The sequence below is a fragment of the Musca domestica genome, unplaced genomic scaffold (genome assembly GCF_030504385.1).
Source record: "Musca domestica strain aabys unplaced genomic scaffold, Musca_domestica.polishedcontigs.V.1.1 74, whole genome shotgun sequence".
Taxonomy (NCBI): domain Eukaryota; kingdom Metazoa; phylum Arthropoda; class Insecta; order Diptera; family Muscidae; genus Musca; species Musca domestica.
The window spans coordinates 509,893-528,872 of NW_026712391.1; the positions used below are offsets into that span (position 1 = coordinate 509,893).

At 36.9% G+C, this 18,980-nt stretch overlaps 1 protein-coding gene across 3 annotated transcripts; it reads right to left on the reverse strand.

Annotated features, from left to right (window-relative positions):
- Positions 1-469: 469 nt before the first annotated feature.
- Positions 470-18,772, reverse strand: LOC101896657 (TBC1 domain family member 8). 3 transcript variants are annotated; one of them, XM_005188397.4, is made up of 13 exons: positions 17,964-18,772; positions 14,324-14,490; positions 5,233-5,491; positions 4,905-5,166; positions 4,660-4,831; positions 4,472-4,599; positions 4,254-4,402; positions 3,603-4,194; positions 2,757-3,548; positions 2,320-2,701; positions 1,789-2,253; positions 1,630-1,721; positions 470-1,474 (listed from the first exon to the last, which is right to left on the reverse strand). In XM_005188397.4, the coding sequence occupies exons 1-13, from the start codon at positions 18,005-18,007 to the stop codon at positions 1,160-1,162; spliced, it is 3,819 nt and encodes a 1,272-aa protein (XP_005188454.2). In that variant the 5' UTR covers positions 18,008-18,772; the 3' UTR covers positions 470-1,159. The 3 variants fall into 3 exon arrangements, with proteins under 3 accessions (XP_005188454.2, XP_005188453.2, XP_005188452.2); XM_005188396.4 differs by having other exon boundaries at positions 1,789-2,262; XM_005188395.4 differs by having other exon boundaries at positions 1,789-2,701.
- Between the last annotated feature and the right edge of the window lie 208 nt (positions 18,773-18,980).

Genomic DNA, 18,980 nt, shown 5'->3' on the forward strand with positions numbered 1-18,980 from the left:
GTGGCATGAGAATAGATGCCGAATATTATTCCTCGCTTCATTTCCACCTCACTATGGCCACCAAAATCTCCGGATACGAATCTGTTGGACTATTGTGCCTGGAGTATTTTGGGAATGTCTTTTTATCTCACCCTGTATTTGGTGCAAAACATGTTATTAAGAAGAATGGATATAGTCAACAACATTTAATAAAGATTCAATTCAATAGAGATCGTCTCCTGTCTTTCTTTTTCTTTTCTAAAATTCTGGTTGGCCGTCTTGAGTGCTTGCCGTTTCGCCTCTTCATACTTCTCCCCGCAATAAGGTTTATTATAATTTTTCAGCCACTAAATTGTAGTGACTGATTTTTCAAACTTGACGCTCTAATAAACATTTAGATGATATCTGTCGATTAACATTTCGATACTTACTGAGCTCCATTTAATTGTCCAGATGTTTGTGCTCGTCCACTGAGTTCACTTGAATATGATTATTTTGTAATTAGTTAGTTTATTATATAATAATATTTAGATAATAATATTGAATATTGTGTATATGTATCTATATAATTTATGAAATATATTTTGTTTCCTTTTTTTGAGTTCTCTTCAAATAAATATCAATTATTTTAAACTTTTCACACTTTTTGAAAAAAAAAAAAAAAAAAAAAAAATCCAACAAAAAATCATTAATTCAGTTCAATTTCTTTATCTTCAATACTAAATGAGGCCATAATATTTGGATAATCCAAACTTTTCGAATGGCTAGCAAAAATTGTGTTAAGTTTTGAAAGTCAATCTATTTCAAAATTTACACAGCAATGCCCAGTAAGGATCACCTAACATCTACTCATATTGTGTGACACTTCATGCCAAAATAGTGTGGAAAGTAAAATAGAAAAATGTTATAATAAAAAAAAAAAAATTATATATAAATACATTTGTGTATGAGAAAATAATATTGATCACATGAACTATTCGTTTAGCAATAACATTTGAGAAAATTTAAAGCTAAATAATTGTTGTTTATCAAATACGTCTATATAAAACACAAGATATTTGCAAAAACGAAATTTTTGAAATCCTTATAAAACTAAATGTTTTTTTGTTTTCCAAACATAATGAGTTTGCCAGCAGTTTTTTGTTCATCCAACTATATTTTTTTCGCATAGTAGATACATTTAGTAGCTCGTTGGTATACACTTGCGTCGGTTCTTTTGCATTTTCTCTATATTCTCCTTGATGGGCGTTCGTGTGTAGAAACCCTTTACTATGGACTTAACATTTAAAACTGTGGCAATGAATTGATTAATGGATATCTCCCAATAATCATAGTCAATGGAACTATTACTGCTGCTTGTATTTTTGCTGGACTTTTGATTTGAGGATGAATTTGATTCTCCGCGTGCTTGTCTCAACTCTTCTTCCAAATCCATGAAAAGTTTCGTAGTACCGGGCGGTTCACATGGTGTGGTTGGGTTGCCATTTGAGTCGGGCTATAAAGATTGAAATATATATATATATATGTTTTCAATAAGATACACAAAATTGACCAAATCCAATTGGAATTTGATACAGCATCCAATTTGAACTTGATATTTTAAACATCAACCATAAATGGAAACTTGCAGCGTTCACCCTCTTTACATACCTCTTCATTTCCACCTAAATTCAGTTGTGTAAAACTCTCCAGACTGGATTCTTTTTTCAAATTACAATTTCCCATTTCAATGAGATTTTTATCTAAAAACAACAACAAAAAATATCGAGTGATGATTCCAACGATAGATCTAAATTTGCATCTACTTACAGGCATTATTCATATCAGCATCAGATGCTCCCAATATCTCATGAATACTTCTCCATAATATTTGAAAATTGGCCTTTTTCATATTAGGTATTTGCTTATTGGGCGAACCACTACCATCGGGCTGATCGAACAGAGCTCTCAGACTACCCAAACTTTTGGTGTCCGTATTCGAATCGTTTCGTTCCATTTTGACATTTGTGGCCATTACCAGATCACTGATTTGTGAGAAATTCGAAATTGTTTCAACATTGAGTTGGGGAGGTGTTACCTTGGTCACACCCAAATCGGAAATGTCCGAAAAGGTATCAATGGACTCGAAACGACCTTGCTGCCGCAGTGGAGATAGGGCGGCTGCTGCTGAGCCGTTATGGGAATTTGAGCCACCGCCAACAAGGGCACTGCCCTCGCCACCACCACCACCACCCATTGCTCCTCCGCTGGTGCCAGGCATGCTTATTTCATCTTCTGAAAGATCTACATAAAATGTTGATGTTCTTGCATTTACTGCCATCGATGAGGCGTTTGAATTACCCGCTTGATTGTTCGGTGGTCTCAGTATATCCATAAACGTACTACCCGATATACCGGCCAAATCGTGCAGCCTTCTTGTGGCCGTTATCAGAGCATAATCGTCTTCGTCAAAGTTGTTGTCCGTGGGCGAGGGCAAGGCCTCAATCGACTCAGAAGCTTCTTCCTCAAAGAAGTCTTCCGCCTCAATGGCCTCCTCGGCATCATCTTTGGTCTTTGTCTTGGGTCTACGTACCTGTTCAATTTCCGCCTTGGACAACAGAGGCGGTAAATGCAAAATATATAAAAGTTTAAGTTTCTCGGTGTATTTCTTGGAGCACAGCAAACCAAACGCGTTTATGAGCTGGGCAAATTCCAAAGTTCCGGTACTTTTCTTATCCGTTAGCTGCAAAATAAAACAAAGTGAATAAAGGTAAATTCTTTTCTGCGATTTTTCATACCCTAAATATTTTTTCAGCCAAATCGATGGTAACACATGATTTCCAAGGCATCAGTTCATAGAACAACACACGGAATGTATCAAAGTCTACACCATAGGCCTCGGCCCGGCTACAGTTGCCCTCATTAAAGCCCCATTTTGGACGGCTTGTTGATGGGGATGGCACTAAAATGGGAGATTCACCGACCTGAGCCTGTATCTTTTGCAAATGAGCTTTGCGAAAAGCATTCTTCTCTTCGCGTATTATGGACAGCAGCAGTCGCAGTTCATCCTTGTCGAAGTATGGATTTTCTGCATGGAATTTCACAATTGTCTCCTCATTGTCCAAATCGAATTTACGCATGGTCAGGCGACGATGTTTGTTGCGCAACTCTTCGATCTTCTGCAGCGTAATGTGGCTAAATTTCGTGTAGGCTTCATGGATGAGCGTTTGAACGGTTTGTGTGCGTCTGAATTTCCTTTTTTCATTTTCCAGCGGAGAAGGATAATCTGGATTATAAATACCCTGTAAAAATGTTGACAGCAACATCATTGATTCACCATCATCCTGACATTTCAACAGTTGTTCCTTGTTCCATTCGAGAATTTGCAGGGCAATTATGAAAATAATCTTTGCACCGTCAACAAAGAAGCAGTCTATAATGTGTAGAGCACTCTCATAGGAAATCACACTGATAAATATCGTTAGGAACCAGGATATTGTTATCATCTTGATGGTACCCAGTGAATCCAAATGTTCGTGCAATTCGGGTAGGTACATTTTAATTAGCTCATTGAGAACTCCTTGGTCAATCTGGAAATCAAAGGATATAGAGGCTTTTTATATAAAAATATGACATTCACCCACCTGAGCTCCTACAACTTTATCCTTATAATAGTCAGGTAGTAGATTTTCACATAAACTGGCCAACAACCAAAAGGCATTTTCTTCATCGCAAAACAGCAAAAATACAGATGTGATTATATTCAAACCTTGGGTATAGCCCACTTGGGGATTTCGCAAGGCATAGGCTTGCAGGACGCGTTTCAATGCCCCCAGGCCATCTTCACTCTGAAAGGCAAGATGTTCGGGCAGTGAACGACGTAGATCTCTTTCGATTTCGTCATGAGTCGATGATTGTTTGATGCATGCAGCCTTTTCGACCAAGTCCTCATACAAACCCGGATGCATATCTTTCTCGTGTATGGCTCCGGAAAATATTAGCCAAACTTCTTGACGCAAATGATCGGGAACACCCTCGGCAATGAGATTTATAACATCGGTAGTGCGAAACATTGAAATGCCACGACCATAGTCACGGAAATGTGATTCCCAGCGGGCAATTTTTTGATTTTGTTTCTCCTGCATGGCTGGGGAAAATTGTGTTTTGAAGGTGTTGATCAGAGCCGATTGTTTGCTCCAGGAGATATCGTATTTGGGACGTTCATTTCTGGCGGGACTGTAAAGAATCAATATTAAATTAATAAGACTTCTTCTTTGAGTTGCTTTTAAACTTACACATGGAATTTTGAAAGCAAATTGGTGATTTTTGTTATTAAAACATCACGATCTACGATTTGAGCAAAGACAAAGGGCACATTTTCCGAGGAGGTTATAACAATTTGATTTTCATAGCGATGGCCGCCATCATCTTTCTTTTCAACACTCTTCGGGGAAAGAAAATTAAGATATTAATCAAATCAATGTTTACTTAACAAGATATCGGGGGTATTTACCTTAATAACCTTTAAGGGTATAACGACACTGACAAATCCCTTGGTATCACTTGTGAAGCAAATAAAATTCGTCGAAAGATAAATATTACCGGGCACATAACGCTTCGAGTAGGGTGTAAATAAGTTTGCTAAAAATATAATTTTTTTGTGGTATTTTATTGAAAAGAAACGTAGTGTCAAATACCAACCTTTTATGGTACCATCTATTATCTCCCTCTGTGGCAAACGGAAATACATACGATACTCTTCTGATTTTTGTCTGGCAGTCAAATCACTACACAATGCTGGCTTCTTCGAAGATCTGCGACCAAATCGTTGCAGCAATGAGGATTCTTGGTCGATAATTGGACTATCAGGATCCTAGCAATAAAAGTGAATACAATTTCCCTTATTATACTGTCAATTGGATAAGTAATACAAAAATGCCACGCACCTGTATAATGCGTTGTATGGCCATTTTATTTAATTGCTCTATAAGCTCATAGGCTTCCACATGATCAAATAGTATGGTAAAATTATATTGCATTTTATTGTTGGTTTTCAAATAAATTGTATTGCCATAGTGCGACAATTCTTCAAGTTCCGTAAAACGTATACTTCGTTTGGTTTCTTGACCCAACATATATGAATAGAAACTCACATGATTTAGGGAGATGTACAGGTGGCCTTGGCGTGGTATTTTATTTTTAATGTAACTGAAATAGAAATTAAAGAATTACAGGATTCTCACGTCCAAAAAAAAAATATAATCCCATACGTACGTGCACGAATAATAGTTAACCAATTGTTCCTCTTCGGGCATATTGAAATACTGTCGAAATTTCGATTGATTTACTTTGAAATCAGCCGAATCTCCTGTTTCATCCTGATTGTTTTGCGTGTACAGGGATTTAATTTTACATATGGTAAAATTTGTTATCTCCTCTTCGCATTCCATTTCATTTAGGACTTTGAAAAGATTTTTGGATAACCAATCCCAGTCTTTGTAGATTTCTTCTTGGTTGACACCAATGGCGATTTCTGCAAAAAAATGAGATATTTTAGAATTGTTTTTTGATTGTAAAAATATTGATTATATTTTTATCATTTTTTTGTGAATTTATTAAGATTTGCGTAAACCATTTTTTAACAAAAGGTATTTTCTAAATATAAAATATCTAAAGAAAGAAAAAACATCTCCATAAAAATTTGAGTGCATTATCACGATTTAAGTGAATTTTTCCTTACAATTTTGGTGATCTTATGACAAAAAGTGATTTAATTTTTGTTGAGTACTTTTGAACACCACTGTTCATATGCTTGTAATTCATCTATTAGTATAAGCACTATGATCATGAAAATTCTAATCATTCTGTTCTTCTTTGTTTTTCATCTGTAACTTGAAAGTGAAATATAATTTTGTTTTGAAATCAATAGAATATAGTGTCAAGTGATCGATTGAAGTCTGTTGGTTTCCGTATACTCAAATGAAATACAACGACCGTTTTTATATTAAATTAAGAATTCACAAACGTTTATTAAAATCAATTATACGAGCTTAAACTAGTACGCCTTGTCAGGTTGGCTTCGTATCTTCAACTCGTTACATTTTTAAAATTCAGGGTTGTATCCGGGTTGCATGTAATCGTATATTTTCACATGTATGCAACAAAAGGTATCTACTACTACTTTTAACTTGACAACTCGGCCTTTCCTGACCTGAAGTCGTCCTCGGCTTCATCTTCGCTTGAAACATCCAATTCGGGGGAACATTCACACCATTTCTTCAACTTGTCGGAACTGAATACGGAACAGAATTTCCTATTCGTGATGTTTATTCCAGGAATGTCCTCTATCAGGTACCTGTCGTTGCCCAATACTCGTGCTATTATGTATGGACCTTTGTATTTAGGTTCTAACTTCCGGGATTCACCTGTCGCTGGTGGTTCATTCTGTATAAGGATCAAGTCACCTTCCACATACAATTTCGGATTCGAATGCTTGCTGTCAAATCTTTTCTTCCATCGTTCTCGTTCGCTTTTGATGTTTTCTGCGGCCATGATACGTTTTTCGTTGATGGAAATTTCTTCGTTTTGTACATCATCTTGTACAGCTGCTAACAATCGGTTTTGTATTAAGTCGGTGGGCTTGTAATCGAAAATCAACTCATTCGGACTGTAACCTGTTGTCGAATTTTTGGTTGAATTGATTGACCATTGTAAAACGTGAAGTGCCGAGTCCCAATCCTTCGGTTCTTCAGTGGTAGTTCGTAAATAAGACAGGATAAGTTGATTGACCCTCTCAACTTGTCCATTGGCTCTTGGTGTACGAACGGCATTCTTAATGTGTTGAATATTGTTTCGATCGCAATATTCCTCAAACATTTTTGACGTAAAAGCTGTCCCACGGTCCGAAATTATTCTTCGAGGTAAACCAAAGTATCCACTAACCTCATTTAAAACGTTGATGACGGGCAATGTCTTCGTATTCCTTACAGCTTTAATAACCACAAATTTCGTAAAGGAATCGGCGATTGCCACTATATGTGTATGACCATGCTTGCTTCTTATAAACGGTCCCAAGTGATCAATATGTACTTGCCTAAATGGTAGCGGTTCGACATTACTAAAATGTAGAGCTCCTTCGTGTTTACCACCTTTTGCCTTGTTGTAGCAACACTCTACACACGCTGCAATGTACTCCTTCATATATTTCCTCATGCGGGGGAACCAAAACGTTTGTTCGACTCGTGAGAGGCTTTTCTCCAACCCGTAATGGCCAATATCATCATGACAGTATTTAGCTATGCGCCATCGTATAGCCTTCGGTATGACCAATCGTAGTCCATTTTTCGTTTTCCGGTATAGTCGATGTTTTTCCAATAAGTATTCAGATTTTATCTGTTTCTCTTGCTCAGATTTCAATTCATTTCGCAGTACTCTCATAATATTCTTTATGTGGTCGTCGTTTAGCTGCATCGTGAGAATCCAATCATCGCTATCAATATTCATTATGAACCCTGCTGGTTCAATCTCCGTCTGTGGCTGATCCGGTGAACGGCTGAGAGCATCAACGTGAGCCATACGTGACCCTTGTCGGTGTACATACTCACAATCAAATTCAAGTAATTTCATCAGCCATCGTGCTACTCGAGGTTGTAATTCCTTCGTTGTCTTCACATTAGTAATTGCGGCACAATCAGTGACGATTCGGAATGGCTTTCCAAGTAAATATATACGGAAACGCTGCACCGTTTCAACCACAGCTAAAACTTCCAGCTCGTAACTGTGATATTTCGATTCCGTTTCAGAACAGTGGCGGCTAAAATAAAACACTGGTTGCCAATTACCATTACCATCGGACTGTAGTAACACTCCTGCTAATCCGAGACTGCTAGCGTCCGTGTGCACCTCGTGATCTGCTTTCATATCGTAGATTGCTAAAACTGGTTCACTACACAAAATTTGGATTAAACTTCTGAATGCGTTTTCATGGTGTACGTCCCAACGAAATTTATTCTCTTCGCTCTTTCGTGTCAACATCGCAAGAGGTTTCGTAATGGCTGCATAATCCTTTACAAATTTTCGGAAGAAGTTAGTTAGGCCAAGGAATCGTCGTACTTCTGTTACATTCGTTGGTACCTTAAAATTTCTAATCGCTTTTACTTTTTCTTCTCCAGGTAAAATTCCGTCACGTGTAACTATGTGTCCCAAATAAGAAATCTTTTCGGCTAGGAACGAACATTTCGCCAATCGTAACGTGAGACCACATTTCTTAAGGATATCCAAAAATCTTTTTATTCGGTCCAGACCTTCATCGACTGTTTTACTGGGAATTATGACGTCATCCAGATACGCTAAAACTTCTCCTGGTTTCATAAAGCTTATAACTCGGTTCATCGTTGCCTGAAAAACTGCAGGTGCGTTTACCAAACCAAATGGCATCCGGTTGAATTCATAATGACCATCTGAAGTCACGAAAGCTGTGAACTTTTTCGATTCTTCCTCTACTTCAATTTGGTGGTAACCCATACGTAAGTCGAGTGTGGTGAAATAACGATTTCCGGCGAGTTGTGCAATCTGTTCATCCAGTACAGGCATAGGATGCGCTATACGTACGGTTATTCGATTCAACTGTCTATAATCTATACATAAACGGTGTTCACCATTTCTCTTCTCGACCAAAACAATTCCCGATGCATACGGAGAATTCGATTTCCTTATGATTTCGTTATCCAGTAAGTCTTTCACAATATTTGCCACAATAGGACGTTTGGCAAATGCTAGTCGATATGGCTTGCATCGTATTGGTTCTGGAGTAGTAACTTCGATTTCCATCTTCACTAAGTTACACTTACCCAATTCGCTTGACTTTTCTGAAAAACATTGTCGGTTTTCTTGAATGTTCAACTGCAACTTCTTATGCTCTTCAGATGTTAAGCCTTCGTTGATACTAATCGCATTTACGTTTTGCATCCAACACTCATCTCCTTCAATAATGGTGCGTCGACCTTTTTTGGCATAAAACATCTCGACCTAAAAGAACATCATTCGGGATCATAGAATTTTCCACAACATAAAGGTTCACGTCGTAACTCGTCTCATCAATGTCAATTGGCACTTTAACCACCTTTGTGCACTCGTATTTGCCACCAGCAAAGCCATTTAAAACCATACTGCAATTTTCCGTTTCGCCAATTATCATTGCAAAACTTCGTCTGATCAGACTCCGATCACTTCCCGAATCAATAAATGCCTCAAACTCCTTGTCCTTTACTTTGACACGTTTACATAGTATTTCGTTGGACTTTACGCTGTCCCTTATATTGTTGACATTTGTGTTCAGGGTTTTTGTTGGACATTCACTTGCACCGTGTGAAGTCCGTTTGCATATCGTACATCTATTCTTCTTCTGTGGATCTGGGCAGTCTACGGCTTTGTGACCAGTATTACCACAATTAAAACATTTGAATTTATTCACTCTTTCATCGCTTTTCCTTTCTGGGGCAGTTCTATTTTCATTGCTACGTTTCGTCTTATTCGATATCGGGTTCAGCACTCTTCTTACCTCGTTATAACTACAGTATGCGTTGATGTCACTCAAAAGTTGATTACAGGTAATATACTCGTTAGATATTTTCTGCTTCAATCCTTGATCATTAATTCCGTTGACTATATGCCGTGCTATGGATGATTCATTTATATTGCCCCGTTTTCCAATAGCATACATTCTGTAATAATATTCCTGCGGCGTTTCGTCGAACTGCCGTTTTGTCTGTGCCATTCTAATGTGTACATCGGCTGCATTTACATTTTGAGGGAAATCTAAAAGAAATTTGTTAACAAACTGAGGCCAAGACAGAAATACCTCTTGCAGTGAGTCAACCCAATACTTGGCTGGGCCAGCCATTTTCTGTTGCACTGCAAATATAACTGATGCGTCGTCCCAGTTATAAGCTGTCTTCAATAATTCCACACGTCGCACGAATTGTGAAGGATTAATCGATTCTTCAGATGACGGATTAAACTCTGGCAAAAGTTGAATTATTTCCTTAACGTTCCCAAAGGGGTTGTGCTGAACATAACGTTGTGAAGGCTGCATAACTATTTCTGACTGCGGCGGCGCTGAATAGACACTTGTTGCAAATATCGGCGGTTGTAGATATGCGTTGTAGGGCTGCGTTGATTGAACATATCCATTGTTCGGCTGCGTGAACACTCCTGTCGGTGTTGCTGTTGTAAAATTCGAATGTGTCGTTATATGTGTTGGTACGTTGTAGCATGACGTCGCTACATTTTGCGTTGTATTTCGTGGAAGTTGAGCATGTCCGTGCAATGAAGGTGTAAACGTTGGTAAACCAGCAGAAGCACACGTGTGGACCGTTGGAATTGTTGACGTAGTCTGAAATGCACCAAAAGAAGTATTCGTTTGAACATACGATGGAATCGAACGTGATTCCGGTAATATTGTCACAACGTTTGCCACGTTTGGCAAGCTAGGCCGTGTGCCTTGCAGGGACATATTACCATCCGGTGTCGAAAACGTGTTCAAAGGGGATGATGCGTTGTTCGGCTCAAATTCTGATTTCCACGTTGCTCCATAGATGAACGCAATTCAGTTACCATATCTTCCAAATGCGAAATTCGCTCCTGCATATCATGAGGAGATGCGAATCCGTGCAGCTCGCTTTCGTTGTTGACTTCAAGTCGTTCGATCAATTGCTTTTTGTTACCACTTTGAGAAACACCAATTTCTCTGCATTTCGCTTGCAACTGCTTAACCGTGCATTTGTGCAAATTCTCCATATTTCTTGTTGGTAGACGCTTCTTCCAATAAGACTTGTCGTATCCCACTTCTGAGAAAAATGTCAAGTGATCGATTGAAGTCTGTTGGTTTCCGTATACTCAAATGAAATACAACGACCGTTTTTATATTAAATTAAGAATTCACAAACGTTTATTAAAATCAATTATACGAGCTTAAACTAGTACGCCTTGTCAGGTTGGCTTCGTATCTTCAACTCGTTACATTTTTAAAATTCAGGGTTGTATCCGGGTTGCATGTAATCGTATATTTTCACATGTATGCAACAAAAGGTATCTACTACTACTTTTAACTTGACAATAGTAACAAGAACAAAAACACAGCTTATGCTAGGAACACAATTGGAGCGAACGACGAATTTTTTCGCGGCGTATGTTCGTCTTCAAAAATAAAACACATATGTGTATATGGAAGTGCACACAATCACGGCACCGGCGAAAATTTCGTCGGTCGCCGCGAACTCAATTAGCTTTATTTCTATTTCATACGCCGGCGACCGGCGAACAAAACAGTACAAGGTGGCCATACTTGTACGAATTTTATGTGTTTTAGTAAATAAAGTTACTTTTTACTTTAAAATTTGTTATGGTCACTCTACTATCTGTTACTCGTATAAAAAAAAACATAATTAATTTGTTTATTTATTTGTGTACTTGCGCCTGAGTGAAGATGGATATCAGTGAATTTATAATAGAGAAGATGGACATAAGTGAAATTATAATAGAGAACGTAAAGAATTATGTGTTCTTGTATAATTCATTGTAGTCAACAAATGAGCAAAAAGTAAACAACTTCATCAGCTGTTTTATAATTTCGTCGGTATTGTGTTCCATACGACGAATTTTCGCGGCTCATTTTGTCGCCGCGTAGGGCGAAATTCGTCGTTCGCTCCAATTGTGTTCCTAGCATTACATATTGTAAAGTCTTATCAAAGTAGAACGCTTTTTTCTATAGAAGTGAGAATGGAAAGTAAATGATTAAAAAATAAATGAAAAAAGTGCGTAGTAAAATAAATATGTGAAATATACATTTTAACTTGGACCAAGGTATTTCGGTGAGGGCGAACATCTGTCTTTGATCATGAAAAAAAAAAAAAAAAAACAATCGCATTATCTCGTAGAGATTAGGTGATACAGACTAGTAGTGGCAATTAAAAATATTATTTAAAAAACATTTTTGTTGGCCTGTGAAAGTGAAACGAGGAGATTAATGGGAAATTTTATAGTTTCTCCACCGCTTCCCCTCTTGAACTTATTTTTTTGTATTTCATTTACAAGCTGAATTAATTTATGGTAGGTTAGGTAACAATTGAAATTGTAACTAACACAACCGGAATGAGAAATAAAAGTTGAGAGAGATGAAAGAGGATAGATGATGGTTAGTAACAAGTAAAAAAGTATCTGTCGGTTTATCTGAAAGATGTATACCCTCAGCCAATATTCGATTAAAAAATATGATATGATATGGAGATGTGCCAAGTCTGAATGAAATCGGATGTTAATATCGTGTTTTATGAGCTTCATGAATTTTCAAAATGTTGACCCTTTGTAGGTGAGGTACCAGAAGGAGTGGATCGATATATCCCATCTTCACACCAGGTGACCTTGAAGACAATCGGACTCTTACATCACATTTTATAAGAGTTATAATTAATCCAAATTTTGACCCCTTGTGGAGCAAGTACTTGATGGAGTGGACCGATATTGCCCATTTTCGCACCTGACCTAACACTGATGCAAATATTAGGATTTGCAAAGTAGGAGCAAAATCGGATTATCATTTCTCTTTTTGCGGATTTGCTCCAAAGAGACCTAGGGTCTAAAACCGTTTTTTCGATGAGGCTCGTTTTGACCATATCATATGATGTCTAGCCATACGAATGAGGGTATAAAATGATGGGGAAAAGAGCTGAATAGTCGAGTTTAAAATCCGGTAGTATCTGAATGCACACTGACATCATGAATCGAATTTTCCCTCATGGCTCGTAGTATTTCCCTTGATAGAGCAGGTCAGTGGCATAATAGGTGTTCAATCGTTTCACTCTCCTCCTCATCTTCACACTGACTGTAGTATTAGACGTTAGAATTATTCTATTTGGATGTTCTTGATCGGATATTGCAGTAGAGTAATATCCATATTGTTATCGGCAACATTGATAGAAACTGATGTTTCGATGACTTGCACCATGGTTCGTTGTACCAGCTCGCTTTGGCTTTCTCCCTGAAGAGAAGTTGCAATGCTCTGGTAAAATGACAAAGAAGAGTTTTTAAGATGTCTAATGACACTTCCCTCAATATTACAATTACCAGACACCCAGCAAGGCCAGATGGTAGTGTGCCATTCCACACCTCAGAACTGTATCGGAATTGATTGTAGAAGATTCAATATCTTTAAGAGCCACATGACCACATCCACATATATAGTCACCGGTTCAGTTATTTAATTCTCCATGATTTTAATCAATTCTGCCGTTTTCATCATAGCAAAGATCTCTGTCTGGAAAACTACACTACACTTTCTATACAAGTTGTAGGTGTAGTATGCAGCATATTCTATTCTGACAGTCTCAACGCACTTTGTGCTAACGAAAAGAACTTTTGCATTACATTTAAGGATACTTGGGGTATACTTTTGATGAGCCCGAAATTGGAATTGAAACTGCTCACTGTACGTTTGAGAGTTTCGAGCTATTTACCTTATATTTTCGGTATAGTATTGCGTATTTATTGTTTTTTACTCATTTTCCATAAGCCTGATATATTTTTAACGATATCATTCTATTTAATTTAACCAAAAATGTCATACAACGATACACATAACGTATTTGGTGATATAGCTGTTTTAAAAAGATATCTATTAACGAACATTGACTTTATTGAACGAACAAAAGAATAATATTTGGTTACCGCAAAATGGCATATAAAGTCTGAAAATGTTTCAATTAATTTAATTTGATTGCAGACATATACAGAACAGATACTGATTTGGCTAAGACGAAAGGGTTATATATTTCAGTTCTATCCCATTGTCATTTCTATGGATCTCTCGGTGAAACCCTTAGAGTGTCATTTAATGGAAATGATTACAGCCATTACCTTTAAAAAGTTGCACAGTGTCTCTCTCCAACGTAGTCAAGGATTCTCAATTAAAATTAAACTCTTGGTGAAGCCTATGCTAAGTAACTTCTTCGGTTTAAGGGTAACTTCCTTAGAAAGACACGGTAATAATAGAAACAAGGGAATGACTGCAATATCTCGAAAGCAATACGGACAATTTCATAATTGGGATTTCCTTTCATTTTTGCTTTCTAGGAAGAAAGAACACTTCAACCAAAATTTTTAAAAAATGTTTAAAAATCAACCAATTCGGAGGAAGTACCGCAGGCCGTCCTCAGCTACGTCGGTGGTGCATGTGTTTATGTGAGTTATAGGTAAAATGATAAAAATTCTCCCATCTGATAACAGTTGTACTCGAAATGAAAATAACTATTCTTTGAGTACTTCAATACATATTTTCTTCAAGGAAGATCAGATCCAACATGGTACTCACCATATGAAACTTCAGAATTTGGTGTTTGGTGAAGAATTCGATACGGTGCCGGTTTGGTGTCAAACACACTGTCAAATGTTCCAACCAATATTGATCCCAAACCACGTGATTCGCCATGGCCTCGGCGTTTTTGCAGCACAAAATATTTGGAATGTTTTTCGGCAATCCTGAAAAAAGAATTGGAAAGAAGTCATTAAAGATTTTGGTAAATTTTATTTAATGCTTAAAAACATTTAAAATATCAAAAAGACTTATACAATTTAAAATCCTCTATAGTATGTACTCATCCGCCATGTATATCTGTTAGCAGTATATTCATTATATCAGGATTTAAATACACAGCCTGTTGTCGTCTAGGTGCCGGTTGAATGTGAGGCAAACGTCTTCCACGCAAAACATTAATGCCAGGCATGTTTTCTTCATTATTTTTTGCCTCTTCACGTCTTCTTTGCCTTTCGGCAGCTTCACGACTAGTTGTCGGTTGATCACTATCCTCAGTAGATGTTTCTGTAATTGTTTCTTTGGAAACATCCGAGACATTTGGCAAGGAAGATGTAGATGAATGACTTTTACGCAATTCCATTGCTCTTTTATATTTAATTTTGTAAATTTTCTCAACCATGGCTTTACATTCTTGACAGACTTTTTCACGTGGCCTAAAATTTGGAAACATTTTCTTAACAAAGCTGATGTGGCGGGAATTTGTAATGTAAACACCGGGTCCCCGCAAAAGGTGTTCGTCGTCACCCAGCGGACAAAGCATTCCCTGTGATGAGGACATGTTTTCCCGTTGACTTCTATACAATTTAAGCAGACAAAACAACACAAAATTGTTGTAAATTTTAAGAACAATTTTTCTTTCAGATTTATTTAATTTTATTTACAATATTTATGAGTTGGCCCAAGGTCTGTAAAAGATCGGACAAGAAGACTACTTTTTGACAAGAATTTGACAATGAACTTATGCTCTGTTCGAGTACCTGCAAGAATATACTAGTTTTACAATTCTCTACGATATCATAAAGGGGAATGGAATATTTCGGTCCGCTATATCTGGTACCACACGCATATTTCCACATTTTCCAAAAATTTGCACATACAGGGTGAGATAAAAAAACTGCAACAAAGTCAAACGCCATTATTTTTAATTTTTTTTTAAATTTTTTTTTGAATGAAGGCAAAAATGTCGGATATAGCATCAAATTTTAGAATACGTTTAGATTTGTTCGAATTGTTTGTCTTTGGCACGAATTATGACCTTCAAACGGCCAATGAAACCGTCACACGCTGCCCGAATGTTGCTCAGCGGTATTTTGGCCCATACCCGGCGAAGAGCTTGCTTGAGGTGATCGACACTTTGGTATTTTTTAGTGCCAACCTTGCTTTCCAAAATACTCCAAACATAATAGTCCAATGGATTGGTATACGGATACTTTGGTAGTCAGTGTGCGCTGGAAATGAAGCAAGAAACCTCCTGTTGTTATGTCCAAGGTCTGTGGCCAAAATGTTTGCGTGCCCAAGGCTTTAATACACCCTACAGAATATTTTCGCGATCGATTAATACGATCGGAGAGCGACCATCGGCATTTTCAGCTGACCTCTTTGGCAAGTAAACACTATAATTTTGTTTGTTTACAAACTGCTGACAACGAATGTTTTCTCATCGGAGACGGAAAAAACCAAATTCGGCAGATCATCACTTTCCGCCAAGCAAAGCAACTCTTTAGCTTTTTTGAGTTTATTTTCTTTCTGTTGTGGTGTAAGTTCTTCCACTTTTTGGAATTTTAATGCCTTTACTCAAGCTCATTTTTCAATATTCGCCGAATGGAATATTGCGATATGTTCAGCTCGCGAGGCATTTTTCGGCCACAGCGACGCGAGTTTCGATCAAGTTGCTTCTTTACTTTTCGAACCATTTCTGCTGATGTTGCTGTTTTCTTCCGTCCACTTCCTTGACGTCGGGCTACGCTACCAGTATCACGGTAACGAGAGATGGTACGAAACACAAAAGATTTATTCACATTTAAATGCTGGAGTGTTTTAACGATAGTCACTTGCAATTTTCCAGCCAAATATAAAGAAATCACACTAACACGCTTGAATGGCGAATAACACGAATAACTTTTTTTCTGGAAAATTCTCACCAAAATGCTTTTGTACGCTTGTGAACAATATAATGAGCTGTCACGGACGAGTGGCTTAGAAATGACAGCAGTCTGAAGTTGGTTGCAGTTTTCTCAACTCACCCTGTACATTCATAATCAGCAAAAAATTCTAAGTCGACTTAAGGATTTTCGTCTGTCTGTCTGTTGAAATTACGATACAGCCCACATTATTTGACGTAGAGCTTCAAAATTTGGCGCAAGAATTTGTATTCTGTGCAGGATGGTTGGTATTAAAAATGGGATATATCGGTCTACGTTTTGATATAGCCGCCATATAACGTTACCTGCCGATATTCGGTGATTTGATGATTTTCGCCACAATTTTCCACGGATTTGTCTAAAAATTTGTATTCCGTAATGGGTTCTAGCTTCGGTGGCAGAATATTATTGCGCACATATAACAATACCCATCAATATTCGGTATTTTGATAATCCTATTAACATTTACCCACGAAATTGTTTCAAATTTGGAATTTAAGAAGATTTGGTAGATGATAATCCTCGAAGTATAAAATTGCCCATAGAGGTTCCCGTTTTGGTATGGCCCCATATAACGGCCTCACCCACTTTATGGTTTTTTGAAAAGTTCAACAGGATTATCTAAAACGTTTGAATTCAGATACTTTTATATAAAAATGTTTTCTTTACCCAAAGGTGGATGGTATTAAAAGTTCGGCTCGGGCGAACTTAATGTTTTTTTTGCTTGTCTAGTCGACTATGGCATTGTAAATTCATCGGACAGACAAAAAAATGAACATTTCTAATCGACCTAGAACTTTTTATACTTGGATGAGAGTCCCGCCTATATTGGTATATTTTAAATGGAATGGAAACGTCTTATCGTTTACATAAGGCTGAAAGTGATTAATCAATGGAATATCCTTTTCCAATTAGTTACTGCAGTGTTGTGTAGAGCAAAACTATTGCATTGCAAATAACATTTCTAAAGCATTGGTGTAGGCAAAGTAAAATCGTTTAAAGGCTCATTTCATTTTTTTTTAGAAACAACTGTAGGGACCATCATTGGACTGAGCTGTATTTCTTATCGCATTCTAATTGGAAACCTTAAACTGATGAACGGAAATGACATTTAAATAAATTAGAGTTTAACAAACAGTTGTGGGTAATTGATAATTTCATAATGTTCGCAAATTACAGAGTAAGTACAACACAGCAAAACGCAATGACGATTTTATTCACTTGGCTCCATGTTTGGTGCTACCTCTGACTTCAGCAAAATAAATGTGAGATCCATAGAAAATATAAACAAATGTCATTCGACTCGTGCCCAAATAACAAATCTGTTTTACAACTTATAAAACACTTGTGAATTTATTTGCATCCCTTAGCACTCTTACTCCCCTCTTTGAAAATTTTCGTTAGAATTTTTCTTATCAATAATGGGGGGTTTACATTTTATTGTTTATATTTTGCATGTACGCCTACCCACCAGATTAAAGTATTGCCCAACTTACCAAAATGCCGAAGGTAATAGAAGTTCTTTAGGTTCTATCCACATTATGTTGCCGCATGTACGTCCCTCGGGTTGATGATGATGTTATGGAATTCAGAAATCACAGTAGCCAAGTAACTTGCACAAACAAGCAAATAGATGGCTGGAAATTGTCTGCTCTCCAACAATTAGTTCCAATTAATTTGCAATTGTCGTTGTTGTTGTTATTGTTTTGTGAATCGCTCAGAATTTCTTTTGTATTTGGAGCTATTTGTGTATTTTATTTCACGCACTATTTTGATTTTCTTTATTTTATGTGCAAAACTAACTTTAGAATTGGGGTATTGTTCTTTCCCAACACTTTTTTAGTTGTTGCTTTATTACTTTAAAAAAGTCAAATACACACAGTGGTTCGAAGTTGTGGTGGCTTAATTAAAACTACAATGCCATGGAAAAGCAAAGTACCACGTTAAAACACCACAACGATGAGAAAATTCTGATTCATTTAACACACTCCAAAGACTGATTTTTTGAAAAGACTCCTCTTTGTGTTGTTTTCTCTTCGAATAGTTTTCCCAAATTTCGTTTTGATCCACTGTCCGATTCTATGTAACTTGGAGTTGATTTATTTTGCCTACACTTTGTTTTCTGTTTACATTCCGATGCATGGAAATATCACAAACCATTTTCTTTTATCAACTAATTTGTTAATACTTCAGTAGTAATATTATTGATTAATATTGAATAAATATTGCGAATATTAGTAATTTAACTTGTTTTTGCAAACTGCTCGTTTTGCGACTTCCTTTTCTTTGTGTTGTTCTTTTTACTTTATTTTTGTTTTGTTTTCTCGACGACTATCGATGAAACATTGCAATCGATGTTGTTTGCTATCGACTTTTCGGTCGTGAATCAATACAGATGAATTATTTCGATTATAAAAGATAACAAAATAAATAATTATCTAAGAAATTAAAAATTCTAAATTTTGAATATAAATATAAATAAATAAAAAAAAGGAAAATTTCGCATACATATA

Excerpts from the sequence above, each read along its gene's own strand:
- LOC101896657 (XM_005188395.4), bottom strand. The coding sequence starts at position 18,007 with ATGTGGATAGAACCTAAAGAACTTCTATTACCTTCGGCATTTTG. Across the intron at positions 4,195-4,253 it reads TTGCTTTCAAAATTCCATGT|TCCCGCCAGAAATGAACGTC; the intron begins GTAAGTTTAAAA and ends GATTCTTTACAG. Across the intron at positions 2,702-2,756 it reads TGGCTGAAAAAATATTTAGG|CTAACGGATAAGAAAAGTAC; the intron begins GTATGAAAAATC and ends TTTATTTTGCAG.